The sequence below is a fragment of the Polypterus senegalus genome, chromosome 4 (genome assembly GCF_016835505.1).
Source record: "Polypterus senegalus isolate Bchr_013 chromosome 4, ASM1683550v1, whole genome shotgun sequence".
Taxonomy (NCBI): Eukaryota; Metazoa; Chordata; class Cladistia; order Polypteriformes; family Polypteridae; genus Polypterus; species Polypterus senegalus.
This window is the reverse complement of record NC_053157.1, coordinates 59746452-59769648: the sequence shown is the minus strand read 5'-3', so window position 1 is coordinate 59769648 and position 23197 is coordinate 59746452. Positions and strand designations below refer to the sequence as shown.

The 23197-nt window shown below is 34.7% G+C and overlaps 1 protein-coding gene across 2 annotated transcripts in view; it reads right to left on the bottom strand.

Moving 5' to 3' along the window:
- cemip2 (cell migration inducing hyaluronidase 2) overlaps nt 1-23197 on the bottom strand; it is a 180536-nt gene that overhangs the window by 145078 nt on the left and 12261 nt on the right. For both annotated transcript variants that reach the window (XM_039750731.1, XM_039750732.1), the window contains exons 2-4: nt 20313-20628; nt 17645-17785; nt 13234-13795 (exon numbers count right to left, since the gene is read on the bottom strand). In XM_039750731.1, the coding sequence (XP_039606665.1) occupies nt 13234-13795; nt 17645-17785; nt 20313-20628 (1019 nt within the window). The remainder of the gene's footprint in view (nt 1-13233; nt 13796-17644; nt 17786-20312; nt 20629-23197) is intronic.

Genomic DNA, 23197 nt, shown 5'->3' with positions numbered 1-23197 from the left:
GCTACGCACGCACGCCGGCTGCCCGGCTTTTGGTAGTATTTTTACAATGCAGGAAACGCCACTTTTTGCAGACACGTTCACGTGGGCAAAACTCTCCACGCTCTTCAGAAGTCTTGCTTTCTCTGCGTGCTGTGTTCATAGTCAGTTCAAGTGAGCCGCTCGGAGTACATGCATCGAAGCTTCTGAGCTGTGCCTGTGCTATCTCGTGCAATCTTGCGATGTCTACCGCATTATTTAATGTTAGCTAAGAACCGGCACTTAAAAGTTTCTCGCTACAGCAATTTTAACTCCATTACAAAGTGATCCAAAGTCTCATTTATAGCTCGTGTCTTCTCATTAAACTTGTATCTCGCGAATAAAGTATTCAGTGTTTTTTTCAGCGCTCTTTGGGGGCTCTTCCTTCTTTCTACGACTGCGTCATTATCAGTTCACGTGATTATGTGGGAGGCATGATGATGTCACACGCAGCTCCGCCCCCCACGGCCATCGGGCTAACGTCCATTACAGTATGTGGAGAAAAATAGGTTCCAGTTATGACCATTACACGTAGAATTTCGAAATGAAACCTGACCAACTTTTGTAAGTAAGCTATAAGGAATGAACCTGCCAAATTTCAGCCATCTACCTACACGGGAAGTTGGAGAATTAGTTATGAGTGAGTGAGTCAATGAGGGCTTTGCCTTTTATTAGTATGTGTACATATATATATATATATATATATATATATATATATATATATATATATGTGTGTGTGTGTGTGTGTGTGTGTGTATGCTGTTAGAGAAATGGTTGAAACTGTTTCAAATAGGTACATTACAGAAAAAAACAACAATGACAGCTTGTAATTATGAGAAGTGTTTGATTTTCTTTTAAACTATATGCATTATGGATAAATACTTCTGTGCATATTTTATCAGTTAAAGTATGTATTTTAAGGGAATTGTATTTATTTTAGTATTTTATGGTCACTGAATAATAAACCTACAAAATGTAATTTTGTTAATTAAAATTGATCAGTTAACACCTAAGGTCTATAGTTTAATTATAAGCATACACTTTGCAGGAGATTTTAAAAAAAAAATGGAATTTGTATCGAAATCAGCCAATTAAGTAACGTCAAATCGGTGAACAATATCGGCCTTAAAAAACCTGATCAGAGCATCACTGCTTTTGTAGGTACTGTAACTATATACCTCAAAATTTTTTTACAAACCTTGGTTTAAGAAACAAAGAAACAAACATCTGTACAACAAGTATTTAATAAGGTGAGCCTAAAAAGAGCACTTTCATCAGTTTCATCATTTGCCCTGGACTAACCACATGAGATAAATGTAAAGTCTGCAGTACATTTCGACTCATGTAAAGTGCCTTGCCACTCACAGCTGTGTGAATACAAATGTAAGAATGCGTGAATACCAATGCAAGAAAAAACACATAAGCATATAACAGCATGTACTCTATTACTGGATTCCTTTGGGTCTAAGCAACAAGACCATCCATCAGTTAATTAGGAACAAGACAGAAGTGTATAAAGGAACACACTTTTACAAACACCAGCATCCACTTGCATGAACATACAGCATTAGGTAGGAGTAGACAACAAGATATTAATTAAAAGAAATGATGAAAATGGATTGATTACTAATAAAAAAATTAAGCAAAATTAGTGTGAAAGATTGAAAATGTATATTTGCCGCACATAAATATGTGATGCTAGGACTGCAAGTTTGCAGGAGAATATTCAGGTCTTTCAACATACAGAGACAGAAACAGTAACTACAATTCAATACATTTACATTTTCAAAGTTGTTGCTCTTACCATTCCATTTGTTGATTTATTTTGTTTTATAATTGTGTCTTTCATTTTTTCTATTCTTTAATATGTAAAGCACTTTGAGCTACTGTTTGTATGAAAATGTGCTATATAAATAAATGTTGTTGTTGTTTTGCACTTAAATACTTAAACAAAAGCCAGAGCATATTCCAGTACCATCTGGCACAAGTTAGAAATCAGCCCTGTATATATGTAATCACTCCTAATCCATTAATAGCGGTGTTTGGTATACTCCCAGATGGGCTTAAAGTGGAGAAGGACAAATAAACTATAATTGCCTTTACTTCACTATTGGCACGTAGGCTTAGCTTGCTAAACTGGAAGAATCCTATCCCACCTCTGTTAAGTCAGTGGGTAACTGATGTTATATACTATTTGAAATTGGAAAAAATCAAATTCTCTCATATAAGATTTCTTCAATACTTTTTAAAAACCTGGCAGGATCTAATCAATAATATTTTAGATTAAGCACTTATACTGGGGAGAAAGACTCCTCTCAATCTATACTATTCTCAAAAGTTTTACTCTGTCTATTGGCCTTTCTCTCTTTTTCATGAGTTTGACTTGATTGTATGGAATGTTACATGCTTTAAATAAATTCAATAAAAGTTATAAAAAAAAAAAAAAAAAAGAAATCATCCCTGTATAATGTGCAGTCTCACCACATACTGTACTGTGGCATACTCACAAAATTAATTTATAGAAAACCAAATTACAGATGCTAATTAACCTAACATACACATTTTATATTTGAGAGACAACACATTTCATTTCAAAATTAAGTAAAAACATACAGATCATGTTTTCAGGCTTGAACAACATGTGATCAATGGATGTCTTTTATTGTCTGTATTTTTTTCTTTAAAGCAGCAGTCATGCTTAGTCACAGTCAGATAATCTATTATTTTATATAACAATTACTGCATTTCAAATTAGATACTTTTTCTGGTTAAACTATAAAAAAGAAATTTGGGTGCAGAAACCACATTTCAGGAAATTCATATCATTTAAAAAACCACACCTAATATTTGAGAAGCTTTTCCTGTTTTCTTTTTGTCTCATTCCAAAACTGACACAACTACTGTCATCATCAATCTAAGAAATATTTCCTGTACTATCAACAATGACAACAGTCAGGAAAAAACACAAAAATTGGTTATGCCATTTTTCCAGCTTGCTTGCAAAATGACTTTCAGTACAGAGACCACCGGAAATGCTAGATATATTACAGTACTTCAAAGTTTTATAATTTGACAGCTGCAGGGTACTTCTCATATCTGAAGACAGTGCTGTGAATTTTTCATATCTGACAAAAACATTCACTGAAACTTAGTATCAAAGATGTCCTTATTTGGTTAATTCAACAATTTAGCTCTGTGTTTGATACAAAGAGAGCCATACTGTGTTAGGCTGGAGAGCCTTCCAGAACTGGTTTCTGCCTTGTATCCCGAACTGACGGGACTGGCTCCAGTCACCATGGATTGAATGAAGTAGGAAAAAGAATGAGATGCTGTGGCGGTCTACAGTAAATGCTATTTCAGAGTGCTTGATAAGCACAAAACAAAAATATTGACTGTGTATATATATATATATATATATATATATATATATATATATATATATATATATATATATATATATATATATATACACACACACACACACACACACACACACATATATATAATACTAGCCTAGCCATCCCCTGCAGCTCTGCATGCATAGTAGTGAAATAGGACAGTGAGAAGGGACCTTCCTGGCTCCCTACTCCTGACGTCACGCTTTCCCATCCCCTTGGCCAGGAGCCTCTGTCTCTGGATTGTGTTAAGCATTAAAAAGTAACACCATGCTTAATAGGACAAACAACAATGCAAGAAACATTTCCCAAAAAATGCATTATGCATGTTATCTTAAGAATAAACAAAAATATGTCACACACTGATTATTGAAGAATGTGTTGTGCTTTTTTCAGTCTGGAAATAGGAAAATACGGAATCATGTCAGCATCCTGGTAACTGCCTGGGCAAACACATGCTTTAGTAAACATGAAATGGGCCAGGTCCTATTTATAAATTTTCATTTCACAGATGTTGGAGACCAATTTCTCTTGGTAATTAGTAACATGTGTATTGCCTCATAAAAAATACTTTAAATTAACACTGAATTATTTTCTGTATGCTATTGACCCTTTAATTGTCATCCATCCATCCATCCATCCAACCAACCAACCCGCTATATCTTAACTACAGTGTCACGGGAGTCTGCTGGAGCCTAGCCATGAATCCTAGCCAACACAGGGCACAAGGCAGGAAACACGCCATGGGCAAGGCACCAGCCCACAGCAGGGAGCATACACACTAGGGACAATTTAGGATCGCCAATACACCTAACCTGTATGTCTTTGGACTGTGGGAGGAAACCAGAGTACCTGAAGAAAACCATGCAGACACGGGGAGAACATGCAAACTCCACACGGGGAGGACCTGGGAAGCGAACCCAGGTCTCCTAACTGCGAGGCAGCAGCATTACCCACTGTGCCACCATGTCACCCCCTTATTTGTCATTATTGTGAAAATGCAGCAGGTATGCAAAATCATTCCGAAACCAGGTAGAACAGCTATCCTGCTCTATAAAATATTACAGTGGTAACTGAACCAACTGAAAGTATAAGAATATAAGAATTTAACACAAAGCAAAGAGTAGTTTAGAACTGATTTAATACCTTCCACAATAAAATGCCTAGGTCAACTGTAATGAGAAGGGTTTCCAATTTGACTATGGCATGTGTGTGGGTCATGCATTTTTACAATTTCTTCATTTTTAGTGAGGACACTGCAAACATATCTGCCATCGACTAAATGAGGGTTCTTCATGTAGAAAGAAACAATAATAATCGTGACAGTTTACTAAAATTGTCAGGAAATTGATAAAATTGACAGATAGAACTTAATTTGTCCCCATGAGGAAATTTGGCTTTTTACAGAAGTAATTTTAATAAATACATCCATAAATAGGCAAATAAATAAATAAATATACACGCACCTGAATCACTATAAAGCAAGAAAATTAAAAAGAAAGAAAAGTTCTGACTTGACTGTTACAGTCACAGGGAGGCATTATGCAGACATTGTGCTGTTGGTACAAAAAAGCACCAGTAGCATTTGTTGACACACTTTGCTGAATAATCTGTCGACTGAAAGTACTTAGTGTTAATATGTCACAGAGAGGGTTGTGCAGCACTGTTCATAATGGCACTCAGGACATATATTCAGGATAGTATTTTCTCACAAGCAAAACAAAAGGCTCTAACTATTTTCTTAAACAAAAATTGCCATCTTAAGGCACGTTAAAGGTAAAGATACACAGTACAATTACTGGTTAAGTGAGTTCCTTGCTCAAGGACTCACAAAAATTAGTCTGTGGTGGGAGGTGATGTAGCTTCTTAGGCTTAAAATCCAAATCCTGATGCACAAACACACACTTAAAAAACACTTGCATACTGTATGAGGTCTTGAATTCATTTGTTAAAATTATGGGGTTTATTTTAGAATTAATCTTTGGCTTTAAAAGCTGAAGTGTTGAACACCAATTAGCATTTACAACAATGAACTAATAGCAAAACACTGAAATGTTCCCACACTTCTACCCACAATTATTGTAATAGTTGACACATGGAGTATTCCTCCTTCTCACCATTGGTCACAGATGTATTAGTAAGGGGTCTCATTGTAACCCTCTGCAACCAGAACACCACTTGGGTGGAAAAAATGTACACAAAAATGGTGTGAGAGCAGCATAAAGTACAAAACAAATGCAAAAAACAACAAATCTTTCTTATTTCCCTTTATCTGACTAAACAGATCACACATCCTATCTACCAGATGTGGTTTCCCACATACATAACAGATATAGATTATATTATTTTTTTCATCCATCCTGGTATTTCCCTCAATTTTTCCAAAAATCTACACTGCAGCAGCTTTAATTCACAACCTGGGGTTACTATCTGCCAAATATCAGAATCATTCTGCAGTCAAAGACAGCCACCAATTTGCATCAGAAATATCAGTCCACAACTCCCCCTGCTATCTTTGCATCCTAAACTCATTCCAGTGCCAGTATAGCATCTGCTCTCAAGTAATACTCCCCAATATCTGCTTTTCTGTATCCATTGGCAAGAAGATAATGCCTCTTCTCATTTTTCCTTGCTCTGTATAATTGCTTTTTGGTCAGAGGGCAAGGTGTCCCTGTCCACTGCTTAGTCAAGTCAAGTTCACTCAGGGAATCCATGCCCATGCAGCACACATACAATTCATGGTGTTTGCATACGAGTATTCGTTTTTAGTAAAGGTTTTCCTGCTGTGAGCATGACTATCTCTTTTGCCAAGAAGTTATCCAGAGGACATAAACCTACCTCAATGTGTCTTGCAACGCAAGTAACTATATCAAGCTTCCTTCTTTGTCACAGATGCCCAAGGCATCTTTGGTACCTTTTTTTTTAATTTAACAAAATGTAATGAAAATGAAGCAGTTCTATTTTTAACTAATTTTTCATGGACACATACAGTAAAATAGTCTTTGAACAGAGGAAATGGCTAATCAAGAGGGTATTTGGATTTCACAAAATAAAGCCCACAGGCCAAGAAACTGGTAGTGGTGGCAATGGAGTTTGTGAAAATTCATGATGAATTCTCAAGCAGTTTTAGCGGTTCTACTGAGCTACATAATGACCCCTGATTTTGGTATCAAAGTTTTCTACAGGTATTCCATAATATGTGCAAGACGAGCCAGACGGAACACATGCTGTGCAGTAATTTATTAAACTGTCCACCTCCTTTAAGGGCTCCCTTAATTATGTAGGCATGGAACCAGCAATGAACTTTAAATGGTGTCCAAGTAATCCATCCTCAGTTGGCTGCATTCAAAGAAGATGTATACTGTACTTACATCAAGGAAGTATAGGAGCTAATTTAGTTATTAATAAGCTATAATGTTGCAGTACCATGATTCATTATTATCTTAACATGCTAAGGGGAGGCATCAACACCAGACAACTAACTAGTATGTCACTTTTTGCGTTTTTTTTTTTTATTTCCGAAGTTTCACTTAATGCTTTAAAAGGAAAAACTGCATATTTGTTATTGACCATGTCTTGCACTTTGGTTTCTGATGCCATTTGTAACACATAGACCTTGAAGCTTACTAGAATTAGCACTTGATTTACATGCAAGCAGTGTATAAATCAGTGGTTCCCAAACTGTGGTATGCGGAGCCTTTTCAGGTGGTACATATCGCGGTCCCTGAAATTTTATTTATCTGTGCAAAACCCTTTATGACAAGCCTGTTGTTAGCAAAAACCAATGAAACTGTTTAAATACAATAATACGTGGATTCCCAAATTTAGTGTTGTGTGAAATTTCGTCATCTGAATAAATAAAACCTATTATTCGAATCAGTATTTAGTTCATTTAACGCTACCATAATTCCGTTTCGCGGAAGTCAACTTCTACTTCTTCACTGTTTGAACTTTTGTTCACTAGATGAAAGCACAATGCCGACACTGTTTAGTCTTCGGTAACTCTGCCTCACAGAAACCGCTCGCGTTTGTTGTTATACATGCACTGCCGCTGTATCGCATCGTAGTCACTAGATCTAAGCACAAAGCCGATATCATTGCGTCTTCGTTAAAACTGTGGCACATACAGGCCGAAGGCAGGATTTAGTTACGGGGTGGAATTTATGTACATGCACAAATTTTTTAATTAATTTTATGCAGAATTTCTTCCAATTCTTTAACTTTTATTCAGATTTCGGGGGCGGTTTAGACCCGAACTCCCCACCCCCCGAGTTTCAACATGGTGCAGGTGGTACGCAACGCAACTCACTTAATCTCAGATGGTACTTGACGTCCAAACATTTGGGAAGCCCTGGTATAAATGACCAGACGCTCTTGCTTGAAATACTGAAACCAGGAGTAATAATTTACATGGTCCAGGAGTAATAATTTGCATGGTACTTCTGAAAATTCCAAATTTAGTGTAAACAAATACACCTATAAATGTGATTAGATGCCAGTTTAATTAGTCATAACTGTTGATACAATACCTATAGTTTCAAATTAAAACACAAAACTTCCTTTGGAGAAAAGGTCATATGCAAGACATACCTAGCCTGCCAGCATGTCAAAGCGAAAATGCATTGCTTAACTATATCATACTATTAAAATGTGATACTGAAGTAAAGCTTGCTAAAGAAACAAAAACTAAATTGACTGATAACTTTTAAACAGTGAGAATAGATACAAGATCCATGTGCTCTTAAAATGTTTTTGTTTCTCACACCCAAAGTTATGAATACATCTTGACAGTGTATTTGTTTATAAAAAGAACATACAAGAACATATATATGTTTTAAGTATTGGAATGTATGTACTAGATAATGAAACCATGGTTACAATATTACACTTTTAAAAATCAGCAACCATAAATATTCTTACCATGTATAGTATTTAAAAAATGCTATATAATTTCATGCTGTCCATTTTTTTTTAAGATGTACAATTTGCTCTTTTCATTTTTAGGAATAAATGTGCTCTGATAATAGAGTTTAAAAAAAATCAAAAAGGATGGGGATTATCACTTTATGTCAAATATGAGCATTTTTACAAAAAAAAAAAGCCACTGATAATTAATGTTTGCAATAATTGCCTCATTTCAATAGTGGCAGTTCTATACCTTCATGTGGAAATTATTTTCTTGCCAATGCAGACTGCAAAACCTAACATTAATTTTCTTTTTCTTTTCATCTGAAGCTCCTAATTGCCTTACTCTGATGTAAATTCGGCCATAGATCTTGTTAAGGGTTAGGACTAGGCCATCTATTTTCCATCACTACCTATTAAACAAACAAAAAATAATCTACATAACTCTGTCCAGAGATGATGTAAATTTGTTAATACTGAGAGAAAATGATTCCAGTGATATCAAAGAATGAACAACAAAAAACAGAGCAAGTATGACACAGACAGTAAAGACAAAGTAGTCTTTTTCACACATGTAACCCAAGAATTTCTATGGCTAACCATCCCATTAATTAATTAGGACTAATTCATAAATACACTAAAGTACAACATATTTGATACATAACAAGACATGATTGACTGGAAGAGGAAATAATACAAAGAAAACTGCTGTAAGCCAAGTTTCAATACGAAAAGTGCCAAGTACACCACCATCTAGTATTCCTAATTACTGTTCTTGGAACCTGAACTTGGATTGAAAAGACTTAGAGGGGGAGTATGCCTAACAATGAAGCGGCAACTTCAAAAATCAGGCGAAAACTTTATTATTGTCCAATTTTGCTTGAGCAGAAAATACTATAACAAGACATGGCTTGTGCATCTCACAAGCCTTGTAAGAGATGGTTCAATGGTGTGAGCTTTCCTGTAATGCTGTTGAATGATCAAAGGATGGTCAAACTCGATGAAAGTACAAGCACAACATATTACACTCCAACAAGACTCACAGCTTCATTATACAGTAGCTGTTGGAGCATGCTGTTCCCTTTGTGGGTGACAAATACAGTCTATGAAGGGGCTGTTTTTTTAGTACTGTATATGGGCTTGTTATATTTTTCCTTAATTTGGAGAGGAGTTATTTCAAAATTCACCCATGCACCTTTTAAATAGAAAACAAAAGTCTGCTAAATAGTCATGTAAGACTCACTTATTTTCAGAATCCCCTATTATCAGTTAATTAAAATCAGTATCACCATGTTGTAAATGAAAACAGCATGAATCTTTACATACAATTTTTAGATTGATTTTCCAGAGATTCATGATCTCCTTTGCTCATACATGTACTTGAACTGGGAATTTGTCAAATAAACTCCAGAGATAGCGTGAAAAGTATTGGTATAAACGAGGGCTTGGGTGAGCAGAACTCATTAACTGATAAAAATTTGTCATATCCGAATTAAAATTTACTAACTATTCTAAAGGAAAACTAATTAATTTACCACTCACTTTTAAAAATAGATATCTGACTTAACTGCATGTGGATATTTTGGAATATTCTTATTTTACCAATTTATTATTTTAGGACATTTTCAGGATGTTCTTTGGATGTTAGAAAGACCATCACTTTTTAGTTAAAGTAGTTCTGGTCACTAATCATAGAGTCAGAGAGTAGCGCTGTGTTGCTGTTTTAACCCATGCCAGTAAAAATTACACTGTACTCTGTACATGTGACAATTGGGGATGCTCTGATCAAGTTTTTTAGGGCTGATACTGATCATGTTGTTGGATTGGCCAATTCAGATTCTGTTTAATGCTAAGCTCCTTTATAACTAGACTAGTTGTTCCCCTTGGCTCCACGGGAGTAATAGTGAAGAATTTATATTGATAACTTTTGTATCCAAGGGCCTCATGATATACAATATTTTTGATTTTGCTGACGGGGGCGAGAATGTAGCTGTGGTCTCTTTGCCAAAAATGTAAAAAGTTTGCAAGGTATCTCTCGCCCTTAAGTGGAACGCAGGTAACGCTCCAACGTCAAAAGTTGCCACTGTATCCGATTGTGTTCAGCTCTGATAGGAGAGTGTCACCCGTATGGGGAGAAAAGCATGTGGCCGTGATATCTCTGCCAATGAGCAGGTACCCTCTAAAACATACGTAGCTGTGATCTCTCTCTCTAAAACATCAAATGTTACTCTTTAACAATGTCTAGATGATAATGTCTGCTGAACAAACAGGTATTGCTAGCTAAGCGGAGGTAAGGTACCCACCAACATGTGACAAGAGCAACTCAAACAGAGGCCGGTTTGTGAGTGAGGATGGCCCCGCCCAGCTCCCTGCTCCTGAGGTCACGCTTCCCCCTCCCCACAGCCTGCAGCCGGTCTCTCGGATTTGCGCAAATAAATCGGTGCTGCAGCCAAACTATAATACTTAGTGAGATGACAGAAGTCACAAAATCAACTGGAATGTTGATATATAGAAAAAAAAAATCTAAATCCGTTAAGTAGTTCTCTTGTGAAAAGCGGACAGACATACAGACAGACATTGTGGATAAGACTTATGTTCTATATTAAAGTGTTAGCTTTAGTATTTTTATAATTAAAGCACAGACTACAGTTGTTACCGGTTTATTTATTAACAAAATGAAATTCTCTAGGCTTACTGTTCAGTGACCATAAAATATTAAAATAAATTAAATTAATACATACGAAATTAAAGAAAATAAAATGCTTCTCATAATTACAAGTTGTCATATTGCGTACTTTCTTCTGTAATGTGCTTATATGAAACAAACCTTAATTTAAAAGGGGTAGTTTACCTAATTTGTCTAAAAAAAATTATATTCTCACATATTGATTTCAGTTACTTGATATTGGCAGTTAAACACTGCTTAAATGTAAATAAACATGCATTTATAGGTTTTAACAATCTTTAATCATTAAATGCACTACAGATTGTTTACTGTTCAAATATACATTTACTATATTGAAACAGCTTTTTTCCCCAGTGTACCAGATAGACATTAATTCTTGAAGTTATAAAAAAAAAAAGGATTACAATTTTAATTATGCAGTGCGTTTTATACCAAATCCTATGCTGTATGACATTCACAAACAAATAATAAACACAGTAAAAACTTTAAAAATAAAGCCATATATCTGTCAAATGTTCATGAGATGTTTATCAAGAAGATACAAGACTAACATGCTTAACAAGTTGACGAGTAAAACAGGCACATTTTGCTGTTTAACAAGTCTATTGACTAAGCAGCAATTTCAAATTATTCTTTATCTCTTCTTTTTCTAACTGAAAACATAAGCTGCTGTATTAAATTCAAGCTTCTAAACTAAGACAAACATTAATTTTTAATGTTTTAATTAAAGGACAAAATAAAAAGGGACAGAATTCATTAAAACAGCTTTGCTTGCTATATGTCTAACTAAACAAGATGATGCCTTTATCTAAGTTTATTACTCCACTTTCTTTAATGTAAAGGCTAACATTCCGGTCTTCTGTCACTCTTTGTTAAAGTCTGCATTTACTGCTCTCTGTTTACAGTTTGCAGCAAAAAGACTAGGGCTTGCTCAACCACCATAATACATCACATAATGGAGCATTACAACTAAATTAACATAAAGCTTAGGAAAGAAGATACCAAAAAGAAGTGTTTTTTTGATTGTCCAACTGGTCATTCAGCCAATCCTCTCAAGGTTGTTGTGTGGTTGGTTGGCCAACCAGTAGACATCTGCCACCTCCAGTAGCCGTGCGGCAACGTCTGGCACTGATGTCCAAGTTTCGATCCCCACAAGGGGAAGCAAAAGTGTGTACACCTGATGAGCCCCAAATTGGGCGAAACACGTGTTGTGTACTCATTGTATTATTTGGCAGGTACTATATAACAAATTATGTATTTACATATATACACATACACACAAACACAAACCACCAAGAAGTCAGATTTTATACAATAAGGACACTTTTCTTTAACTTGACAGGTCTTCTTAAATAATTTAACTGGAAGGTAGGTTTAATCCCAGAGAGTTACTGTTGCTAACAATTTAAATAAACTAGTCTCTATTATATAAAAAATATTCGGGATGAGACCTGTTCAGAGATATGAGACATGACTTTCTCAGGAAGACACTTTCATGTCCCCTGAGACTAGACTTTGTGCCAAGAGATTTAACCACGTCCAGGGCCAGAAGTAAAAGACAAAGAGTAGATGACAAAGTAGAACGTCATAAAGAATTCAAAAATGTTGGTGCGATACACGTGCAGAGCAGGTTAGAGATAATGGAAGTAGGAAAATTCGAATGTCTCAAAAAAATGATAGCAAAGATTCCATTAGCGCAAACAAATAGAAAATATTACTCTGTGAAATAACAGAACAGCGAAAAAGAGATCGAATAGTGTTTGAGGATGTCTGGGGGAGAAGAGAGACAATACAGTGAGACAAAAGAACAGCTGCCATACAGGCTTTAAAACATTCGAAGTGCTGCACGAGATGCAGATCACACGGCACGGCAACAGTAGCAAGCCAGCAAGTGATTGAGCAAAAAGGAGGTTTAAAAAAAAAAAAAATTGTTTGCCCATTGTATCACCGTTTATGAGGAGTTTTGCGCATCTCCTTAGGGTGCGTTCAGCCCCCCTCTTCATAATGGCACGTAGCGTTGGCGCATAGGTTGGCGAGCAAAGCCCCCCTATTTTTTTAAAAAAATGATAATCTTCAAGATACAAAACATCATATGTAAACCATGTACTAGCCAGCAGTGAATGTTTTAAAATGACTTTTAAACCATACCTTTTTAGTCAAACTGAAAAACATTTAAAGATCATAAAAAAAGTAAAAAAAAAAAGTTGTTAAAGCAGAATTAAATGGTATTACCTGTACTTTAAATCTCTGACATATTTACTTTGCAGAAGCTTCTCGATAGTGCTCTTTGTTTCTTCCAGTAAGCTTTTGACAGCAGAATCCCCAACAGCTAAAGCAACAATGCGACCTGGTGGTAGCGATCTTAAATACTCATGGAGTTTTCTGCTGTCATTTCTTGACTCATGTGTGTCAAAACGCTCCACAACCAGAACCTCTGCAGTGTCTTGATCTATTACCCTGAGGTTGATGCCACGGCTAAAGTTCTTTGCAAAAGAATAACTACCAGACACTAGACCTGTGGATGGAAGTGTTTTTGAAAGCAATGTCCAAGAACGTTTTTCCAAGCCATGCATCTCCAAAGTACCGCCTGCTCTGACACCAATAAATTTCTTTCCAAAGACAGGCACTTTTTTATCATCATCTGATTTACCAATCAGTACAATTGTAGCTATGGACCTGTAACGACATTTTGCTGCTCCAATATGAAGCGCCCCACCATCCTCTATGAGAATATAACGCGTTCTTAAAGTGATGTTTTTAGTGCCTTCAGTATCATCATCAAACACAAGGGAACCTAAGAGTAAAAACAGAAAAAAATAACAGGTCAGAGGTAAATACATCCATTACTATTACTAACATTGGCAAAAACATTAAAAAGCCAGTAAATGCCTAATAAGTCTAGCCAACAAAAAAAAAAAAAAATCCAGTAGTCAGTATATACTAGCTGCATGCCATTTCCAAAGTAAAACTGCATTTACCTTAACTTTTTTGCCAAAAATGTTAAAAAAATAATTTTGAAAAAAAGAGTGAAATCTTCAATACCCTGTAGTAAATGTTTTTTGTAATACACAAATACCACAGATTGTTAGGCTGATTGCCATTATCCAGACAATGATCAGATCTTACAATGGCAACCAGACACTTCGAAAGTTGTCAGATGTTAAGTTAAAAATAATTTATTGATAGATATTTTTGTCCTGGTAGTTATTTTAATTCTACTTTTCTACAGGTAAAATACATAAAGGAAAAGCAACAAATGTGAGAAAAAAATATTTGGAATTAACTTTTCGTCAGTATCACTCTGAATTTTGATCCGTGTTTGGAGTTAAATTGTTGACAATGCAACGTATAACTGCCTGTGAGTGAATATTGTTTCTTTCTCTCTAAAAAATAAACCAACTTTTTCGAAATGTTTGTCCCTGTGATTTGTTAATTGTCATAGCAAACTATTCTAATGGGAAACTGTAAATGTTTTAATATGAATGGCATATTAAGATCTCCTTTGGTGTCTAATGTTATCCACGGAAGATGTACTACATTATCTTTCTTGTCGCTTGTTAAAATTTTACATGTCAAAATTGTTCGACCAATTTTGAATACAACTAATCTTGTCCTATTGTATAGCCCATTACTCGTACATAAATTACGCAATAACATTATGATACAACCTTGTTTCAACCGTAATTCGGCCGGTGGAAGACCGGACAGTGTTAATTAACGTTTGTAGATATTCTACGTGATATTGTAAGTTGATGTTTTCATCTTCTGCAACATCACTACCAACTGTTTCAGCATAGTCTATTGATACGCATTTAACCAATTTGCTGTGTAACCGATCAACAATTTTTGCATTAATTCGTTTGACTTCATCGTTTCTCTGTGCTAGGATTGCCCATGTACTCATTTCTTCTGTTGATAACCCTTTGGGGATGAAAGTCTTCAATAAGATTTGGACATAGTAAGTCATCTTTTATTGAGAACTTAAAGTGAGTAAAACTTAAAAAATTATAAGAGCTGAGAGTGCAGGAACTGTCTGAGAAAAGCATTCACATGAATGAGAGGTGACAGGACCTTGGGCGTGGGCCATAACCCGAAATGGTTGAGAGGAGGGCGGGATTTGAAAAAAATCTCTTGGCAATAGTCTTGTCTCGTCTCAAGATTTTCTTTTATAATAGGGAGAAGTATATTATAGATTCATGCTATCCTTATTTTCCGATAAATATTACTATCGGACTTTACTGAAGGAACTGTCATCTGAAATATGGCCTAGTTAGTTCCAGTTTCCAGCCTATTATCTTGCATATATTTTAGTATCTTGAACCAAATTTTCCTTTGGTCTTATCCAAAGAAACTGTGCAGTCCTTTTAAAGTATTAAAACACATAAAAAGTCTGCTTTTTACTATATAGTTTGCCATCAATTTTTCTAGGTTGAATCTGGGTATTATGATGCAACTTCTATCTTGATTACTAGGTTCACTGTGATATTGTGCCTTATTCATCTGCAATTTACAACAGCTTAAACCAACATTAATGTTGGCTTTCAATACTTATACAAAGTTAGGTTTTATGATGAAAAATTTATATGGTATCATTGCATTCATGAAAAGACAAAAACAGGTATAGCTTTCAACAAGTTCACAATTGAAAAAGTAAAAACCTGGTTTTAATATATATTTGGGGAGGTATGCAACAACATTGGTTGACTGGAAAGCAGACTGAAAGGCCAGTCACACATCAGATGAAGGCTATTTGACTCAACAGCCAAAATTTAGTTTAGAAATTTTCAGCATAAAAATAAAAATATATATTTTTAAAATTTAAAATATTTTAAATTATAATAATCACTTTTAGTTTAAGCACAAAGAGGTTGTATCCAAAAAATTATGATTCATTAGGCGATTACTTATATCTGAACATACAGCTGTCACATGAGTCACACAATTATTCAATCAACGCTGCATTTTTACTACTTTAGTTTTATTTAAACACATATATAGAGAATGTGGTATTTATTATACGTATTATCTTTAAAAAAAAAAAAAAAAAAAGGTGTTACGGGCAGCACTGTACTGCTGAGGTAAATGCTGTTGCATTAAAGTTCCACAGATCTGGGTCCGATTCCCTTCCTGATGACCATCAGTGTGGAGTTTTCGAATTCTACTTGTGTCAGAGAGTGCTTTCTACTGGTACTACAATTTCTTTCCAGGGTTAACTTAATTTGAGACTTTGGCTTGACCTGATGAGTAAGTTTAGCCGAGTGTGTGCACACGCATATGTCCTGAGATGAACTTCCTTCTCATTTCTGTACCCTAATAAGAAGGGATTTACACTGGCTTCTCAAGGTCAATAAAAGTAAAAAGAAATTAACAGGTATTAAAGTGTTATAAAAAAAAAGCTTAACAGAAATAAAATATGAAAACTGTGCAAATGTGAGTACTTTTGCAAAGCAACATACATAAAATGAATAGCGACCTCAAAAACATCCATTAAAAAAATACCAGTAAAATATGAATTCACACTGAAAATATTAGGTCTTTATAAAGTGCACAATTTTCATCAAATTCATGAATCTATACTTATCAAATTATAGTGCTTTAGTTGTTACAAAACACATTTGAAACCAAGGATTATAACAATAAAAAAAGATTAAATTAGGATCAGTCCAGATGTAAAATGATTAAAGGTGAAGAAATTATCTAATTTGATTTTAAAAAGTTGTAAGGCATGAAAATAAACAAATTTTATAGAATATTTGCCTATAAATTAATACTGAAGGTCTTTGATACTATCTTTAATAAAAAAATATTTAAAACAATTATTTATTTAAAAGCAAAAAATGGAACAATCAAAAAATGTTGACAGCTGTCACTGAAGCATGTTATGAATGTAATTGCTGCATTATGTTGTTAAATATTGTCATATTTTTCAGGAGAAGGCAAGCAAGCCACAAGAAAACTAGAAATGCAATTTGTACATAACAAATAAATAATGGTTGCTGTTTTTGTTTTTTGTTTTTTTAATTCTCTCTCTAATAACTCATACCAACAATTCTATTAACAAATAAGTATAAATCTAACTGATCTATATCTGTACTCGGCATATATGTGTTCCAAGTTCTATCTTCCTAATAAGAAAAAAATGATTAATTTCTAAAGACATTAGAATAAGGATTGATCCAGAGGCATAGACATCTCAGGAAGCTAGAAGACAAAAGCAAAATTCACATACAGATTTGATGGAGTGCCACACATCAAGTTTATAATAGCACCTATATCTGAATAAATGCTTGATTCTCCACTAAAAAATAAAAAAAATATATATATGTTTCAGACAGAACTTGATTTAATTAAAACACTATACCTAGGGAAAAACTATGAAGAAAAGAAAATTTCTGAACGCACATTTGATTAACAAAGAAATGAGGATTTTAGAATATGAAAATTATCATCAATCTCTTTTAATAAGTTTTACCTGAAGCATTTTTTTTATATACTCTGTATTTGCCCTAAACAAAAACTGATAAAAATGTGTGCAACACATAAATAAATGCAGCATACAAAGAACAGAAAGGACAAGAGGTCAAGAAAGCCATTATTTGTAATTCACACCACCCCACCCCATCCTACCATTAATGAAGCATACCTCCTTTTTTAATAACAATTGAGTGTACTGTAACAGAACTGCTCAAAAGAAAATGTTCCCCTTTGCCAATAATCACGGTCTTTTCCAAATGTTGGCCTAGATTCCAGGTACGAAGGACTGGGTTCTGGTCTGGGCAGTTCTCTGCAATTAGCAAAACAAAGAAAAATTTAAAAACTAAGAAAAAAAAGTATCATTCAAAAAAAAAACCAGAACAAAAAAAAAAATTCCAAAAAGTAGCTACAGGATGACATAGATTAGCTAGCCTGCCACTAACGTACAATAGTTTCACAGGCTCTTAGTGACATCAAACAATCCAATAAATCAACAAATGCCTGAAACTCACAATTTTTCAGTGGAATGTTAATTGAACTATCTACTCATCCATTCTTTTTGTAATAACCACAAAACCTTTTAAGCTTATTTTAGCAACATATATGCTTTTTGTACATTAATCATTTATTTCCATATTACTTTAAGGTTAGAAAAATTTTATTTTGAACTACTGTATATAAAAATGTTGTACCTAAGAAATGCCTTGGTTCACATGACCAAACATAATAAATACTTTGTATTTAAATTTCATTTCATCTATGCCAATCTTTTAAGATTGCAACTTCATGTTTGTCACCAAAAAAAGGACATGGTTGTTGCAACTTCTGTTTGAGATTGGATGGAGTTGTTGCAAAATGGTAGTAGCTATACTTTCACAGAACCATCTATCCTACTGTCAAACAGACTGATTTCAAAGTTCAGTTCCATCTTGGCTCATATCTTCATTCTGAGCAAAACAATTTAAAAATCTCCTTCTGGAGAATTTTCTTGCTTAATATGATGCAAAACGATAAAAAACTCTGCCCAACTTCAGCTTTCACGAGGCTGAATTGTGAAGACTAGTACTTTAAAAATCAGACACTGTTAGCAGTCAATATGTACAGTGATGGGGTGCCAGAGAAAGATGCATCAGAAAAAAGGAGGCATATGGAAGCAGGCCTGGTAAAATCCATTTGTGAGAAAGTATAGGAAAGTCACTTTGATACCAATGTGAATAGACAGCCGATGGGGCAGTATGCTGTGTAGATGTGTTGGGTGCCAAGGAAGGGCTGTGGATTAGCAACACTAGCACAAATGAAAGAGCTACAACCTTGGTGGGAGCACCAGTGGTACCCACGATGTTTATTAGACAAGATGCCAAGCAGCTGTCAAGTAGGCCTGGAACGCTGACCAAGCAGAACTTAAGAAAGATGAGCACAATCCTTGGTCAATTCCTCTAAACTGCCATCTAGCAACACAAGGCACCTATGTTATTTGGGTACACACACACACACACACACACACAACAGAGACAACAGGTCTACCTGGCTCTTTAAGTGTATTTTGGGGGATGAGAATGTAGAGAGACCTAGGGCTGCTATATTAAATTTCCTGATTCCAAAAGTGCAGAAGAGGTTTTGGGAGTGCCCTGGAAGCAGCCTCTGAATGGAGTATATAGCCACTCTTTGATGGTCATATGCCAGCTGATCTTGGGGTTTCATTTGGTCAGGAAGAGGCACATTTTACAGGAAAAAAAAGAAAGAACAGATGATTGCCTAGTGGATGACTGGGGGAGTTATTTGTTGCTTACAAAACAAATTAATTCTTTTTATAAAGAGTTTTGTTTTTGCTTTTTCACTCCATGGAAGGTAGGTAAACAGAGGTGCCCACTGTCGCAGTACCTATAATCATAATGTAATGACCTACCTTAATAGTTTTTCACATTATAGTACTACAGATTTTCAATGTTCCAAGAAAATAATCACAAATGTAAATTGTCTACTCTAAATCAAAACCAACTTAAAAGCTATTCTCTCAGCATAAATATAGCAAAACTACTCCACTCTCTTAGTTTCATACTTAAATTACTCAAAATGATAGCAACATGTTAATATTAAAGTAATGCCACCTTATTCATTCAATACTCTAATAATACTTTTATCCCAACAAGACTTAAGTATTTTGAACATTCATGTTTAAAATAAAATGGGTTTACTATTTCAGTTTCAGTTTCTAGGACAAAAATAAATACATAAAAACTGCCTTCATATTTTGTGTGAACAGAAAAGACATTTTACAAATGAGAAAAGAACTTCAGTAGTTCAGTAAGAATGTCGGCCTAGTTAATAGATACCTCTTCCTAATAGCTTGTAGAACAATTTTTCAAAACTATTCAATGCCTGGACTTCAATTATGTGACTTGATATATTTTCTCATGATTCCCGTGATCCTTTATGTAAAGGAGGTTTGATTTACAATTCAAAGACTTAATTTAGTAAGTGAAAAGAAGAAAATCATTTTAGGGAATGCTATAAAGATATATTTTACCTCACAAATTAGATGTACCACCAGCAAAGAAAAGGTTAATTCTCAAATTATGCAATAAGTTAAAACTTCAAATATCATTTTTGATTTTAACATGTTTTCTTCCAGCTGAATTCCAAAATCCAATGTATTGGCTAGTTTTTTAAGTATCATTAAATTTTAAAGTACTAAGATAAGGACTCTCATTCTGGCCACAAAATCATCTTAATAAATGAGATTAATACATGTGAATGGAATCAATGTAATTGTCAAAGGTCATCTAATAAATAAAAAATAAGTATTAACATAGAGTTAATAGGTATTTTATACTTGCCATCAATGCTTCTAGTTGATAAGGTCAAAAATAGAATGAGTACTACGAAGAAGGCAAAAAGGGAGACAGCAATGCAAATAAAGGAATTCTTTCTTCTTTTTATCTCAGCTGCTCTTTCACGGTTTCGTTCATCTAATGCAAATGTAACTGTAGAACTTCCTTCATTGCAAGGTTTGATCTTTGGTGGTGGTGGAGATCGAAGTGGCACTACTCTTCCAGGGACATACCCAGATGGCCTCTGGTTGCTCCCATGGGAAGGTGGGAGAAACACTGGGGAGAGGCAAACTCCATCAGACGTCTGCATTTTATTAGTTGCCTGAAAATGACAAAAACTCAAAAATATTACATCAGCATTATGGACTGACATATTAGTTAGAAATGTCATTTTAATGATATTGGAAACCTGACCTATCCCATAATGCTAGCTGCTACCTATTCTTTGTATCTTTATAGCAAAAAAACTGCAAAAGTGGACATACCATAAACAAAATTATTGCTTATACTGGTATAAAAACTACACTGGCTAAAATGCCCTTTGCATTGACGTCATGCCATTACTACATGACAGATGAACAATCACCCCTCCAAAATGTATCTTTAGCAATACAAAAAATACACAAGAATAGTAGAAATTTATATTACCCAAGATGAATTACAATACCATGACATATTAGTTATCTGTGTATTTTTTTTATTTTTTAACAGGCAGAAGTGAAGAAGATTAAATGTTTCAGTCATGGCTGTAGGCTGATTATTTTCAGAAAAACTTTTTACTAAAACATCCTTTATTACTCAAATTGGAGAAAGCACAACAAATGCAGCAAATAAACGTAATAAATGACAAATGTATGATAAAAATCTATAGATATAATTTTGAAGAAAATTAAACAATTTAGTTCAACAAATTGCATGTATTGCTAAGTCATGCTGTTTGCAATTTCGGATGCTCTATTTCAGTAATTCTCTCATTGACACTTTCTTCTGACAGATCAAAATCCTCATTTGAAACCTCATAATCGGAGTCATCACAATACAAAAAAATATGGACTTTTTTCAATGAGAATAACTATCAGTACATTGTATTATGCCATGCTATAAGGAAAAATTAATGGCTAACATTTACAAAAGTCAGTTCATCTTGTAATCTTTATATTAATCTACTAGGTGATTTTCATCAGTGTTTAGCCTTGTACGCATTGATGTTGACTTGTTGTGACAAGAAGATAAATGGTGATATAGGTCCAATAAGCTTATGGGTAGAATTTAACATTACTGTTTTACAGCTCCAAGGTCAAGTTCAAAACCTGGTCTAACCAGTTCCTTCATATCCGAATTTCAATGCATATGCGAATATTCAAATTTTAATTGCATTTCAAATATTTCTAGTTTCTTTCACTATCTTCAAATTAGGAACTTTGTTAAACAGAACCTGCCCGATTTTCCTCATCTTGCACCCTCGTCCATGCTGGAAAAAAATATTACTCAATTCCAAGGACTCAGACACCATCTCTGCAATATATAAAGTTATTTTACAGTCCCTCCCTTTCAAAGATCCAAGAGGACACTGGGGAAAAAAATCTCTTAATCAATATATCAGAAAAGGAGTGGAAAGTAGCAATGCAGTGAATTCACTCGAGCTCCATATATACGCAAAGCATACAATTATTCAACTCAAAATTATATATCAAGCACATCTGTCTCGCCTAAAACTCTCCAAAATGTTTCCAGGGCAAGATCCAACCTGCGAACGCTGCAATGAAGTCCCAGCCTCACTGGGTCACATGTTTTGGTTCTGCGCCAAATGAACATCATTCTGGACCAAAATTTTTAATTACCTTTCAGACAGCCTTGGTGTCACAATCTCTCCTAACCCATTAACAGCGGTGTTTGGGGTTCTTCCAGATGGGTTTAAAGTGGAGAAGGACAAACAAACTGTGATTGCATTCACTACACTTTCGGTACGCAGACTTATTTTGCTAAACTGGAAGAATCCTAACTCTCCTCTTTTAAGTCAGTGGGAAACCGATGTTTTATACTATTTTAAATTGGAAAAAATCAAATACTCAGTTAGAGGATCTGTACATTTTTTTTTTCAAAACATGGCAAGATCTAATCAGTAATATTTTAGAATAAACTCTTAAAGTCAGAGGAAGCAATTATTTCTGCATTTCTTTTTCTTCTCCATTCATCTCTATTGGCTTATCAAACTTATCAATTTAGGTGTGTTTACAAGCCTTAAGTTTTACTCCGTTGGCCATGCTCTTTGTTTCAGGGTTGGGGGTCAACTTGTTCTCAGTCCTACTTTTTGTAAAAATTGATTTGTATGGAATGATTACAATAAAATTATATTAAAAAAAAAAAAAGAGAATAGCGATATAGGTCCAATAACCTAATGGGTAGAATTTAACATTACTGTTTTACAGCTCCAAGGTCAAGTTCAAAACCTGGTCTAACCCGTTCCTTCATATACGCATTTCAATGTGTATGCGAATATTCAAATTTTAATTATATTTTAAATGTTTCTAGTCGACATGCTAGTAGTGAGGTAAGGGCAATTACAGCTTGTTTGTCGTTCTCCACTTTAAGCCCATCTGTGAGTGCCAAACACAGATATTAATGTATTAGGAGTGATTGTGAACTAAGGCTGTCCAAAAAGCATTTAAACATTTTGGTTCAGAATGATGTTAATTTGGTGCATGCCCCAACATGTAGCCGAGTGAGGGTGGAGCTCATTTGCAACGTTCACGTGTTGCATCTTGCCCTGGAAACATTTTGGACAATTTTAAACAAGACAGATGTACTCTATAAAAGATTTTAATTTTGATAATTGTGTGCTTTGCACATTTTTTTCTGAAATGTTGTGCAAGAGATTATTTTCCAATTGT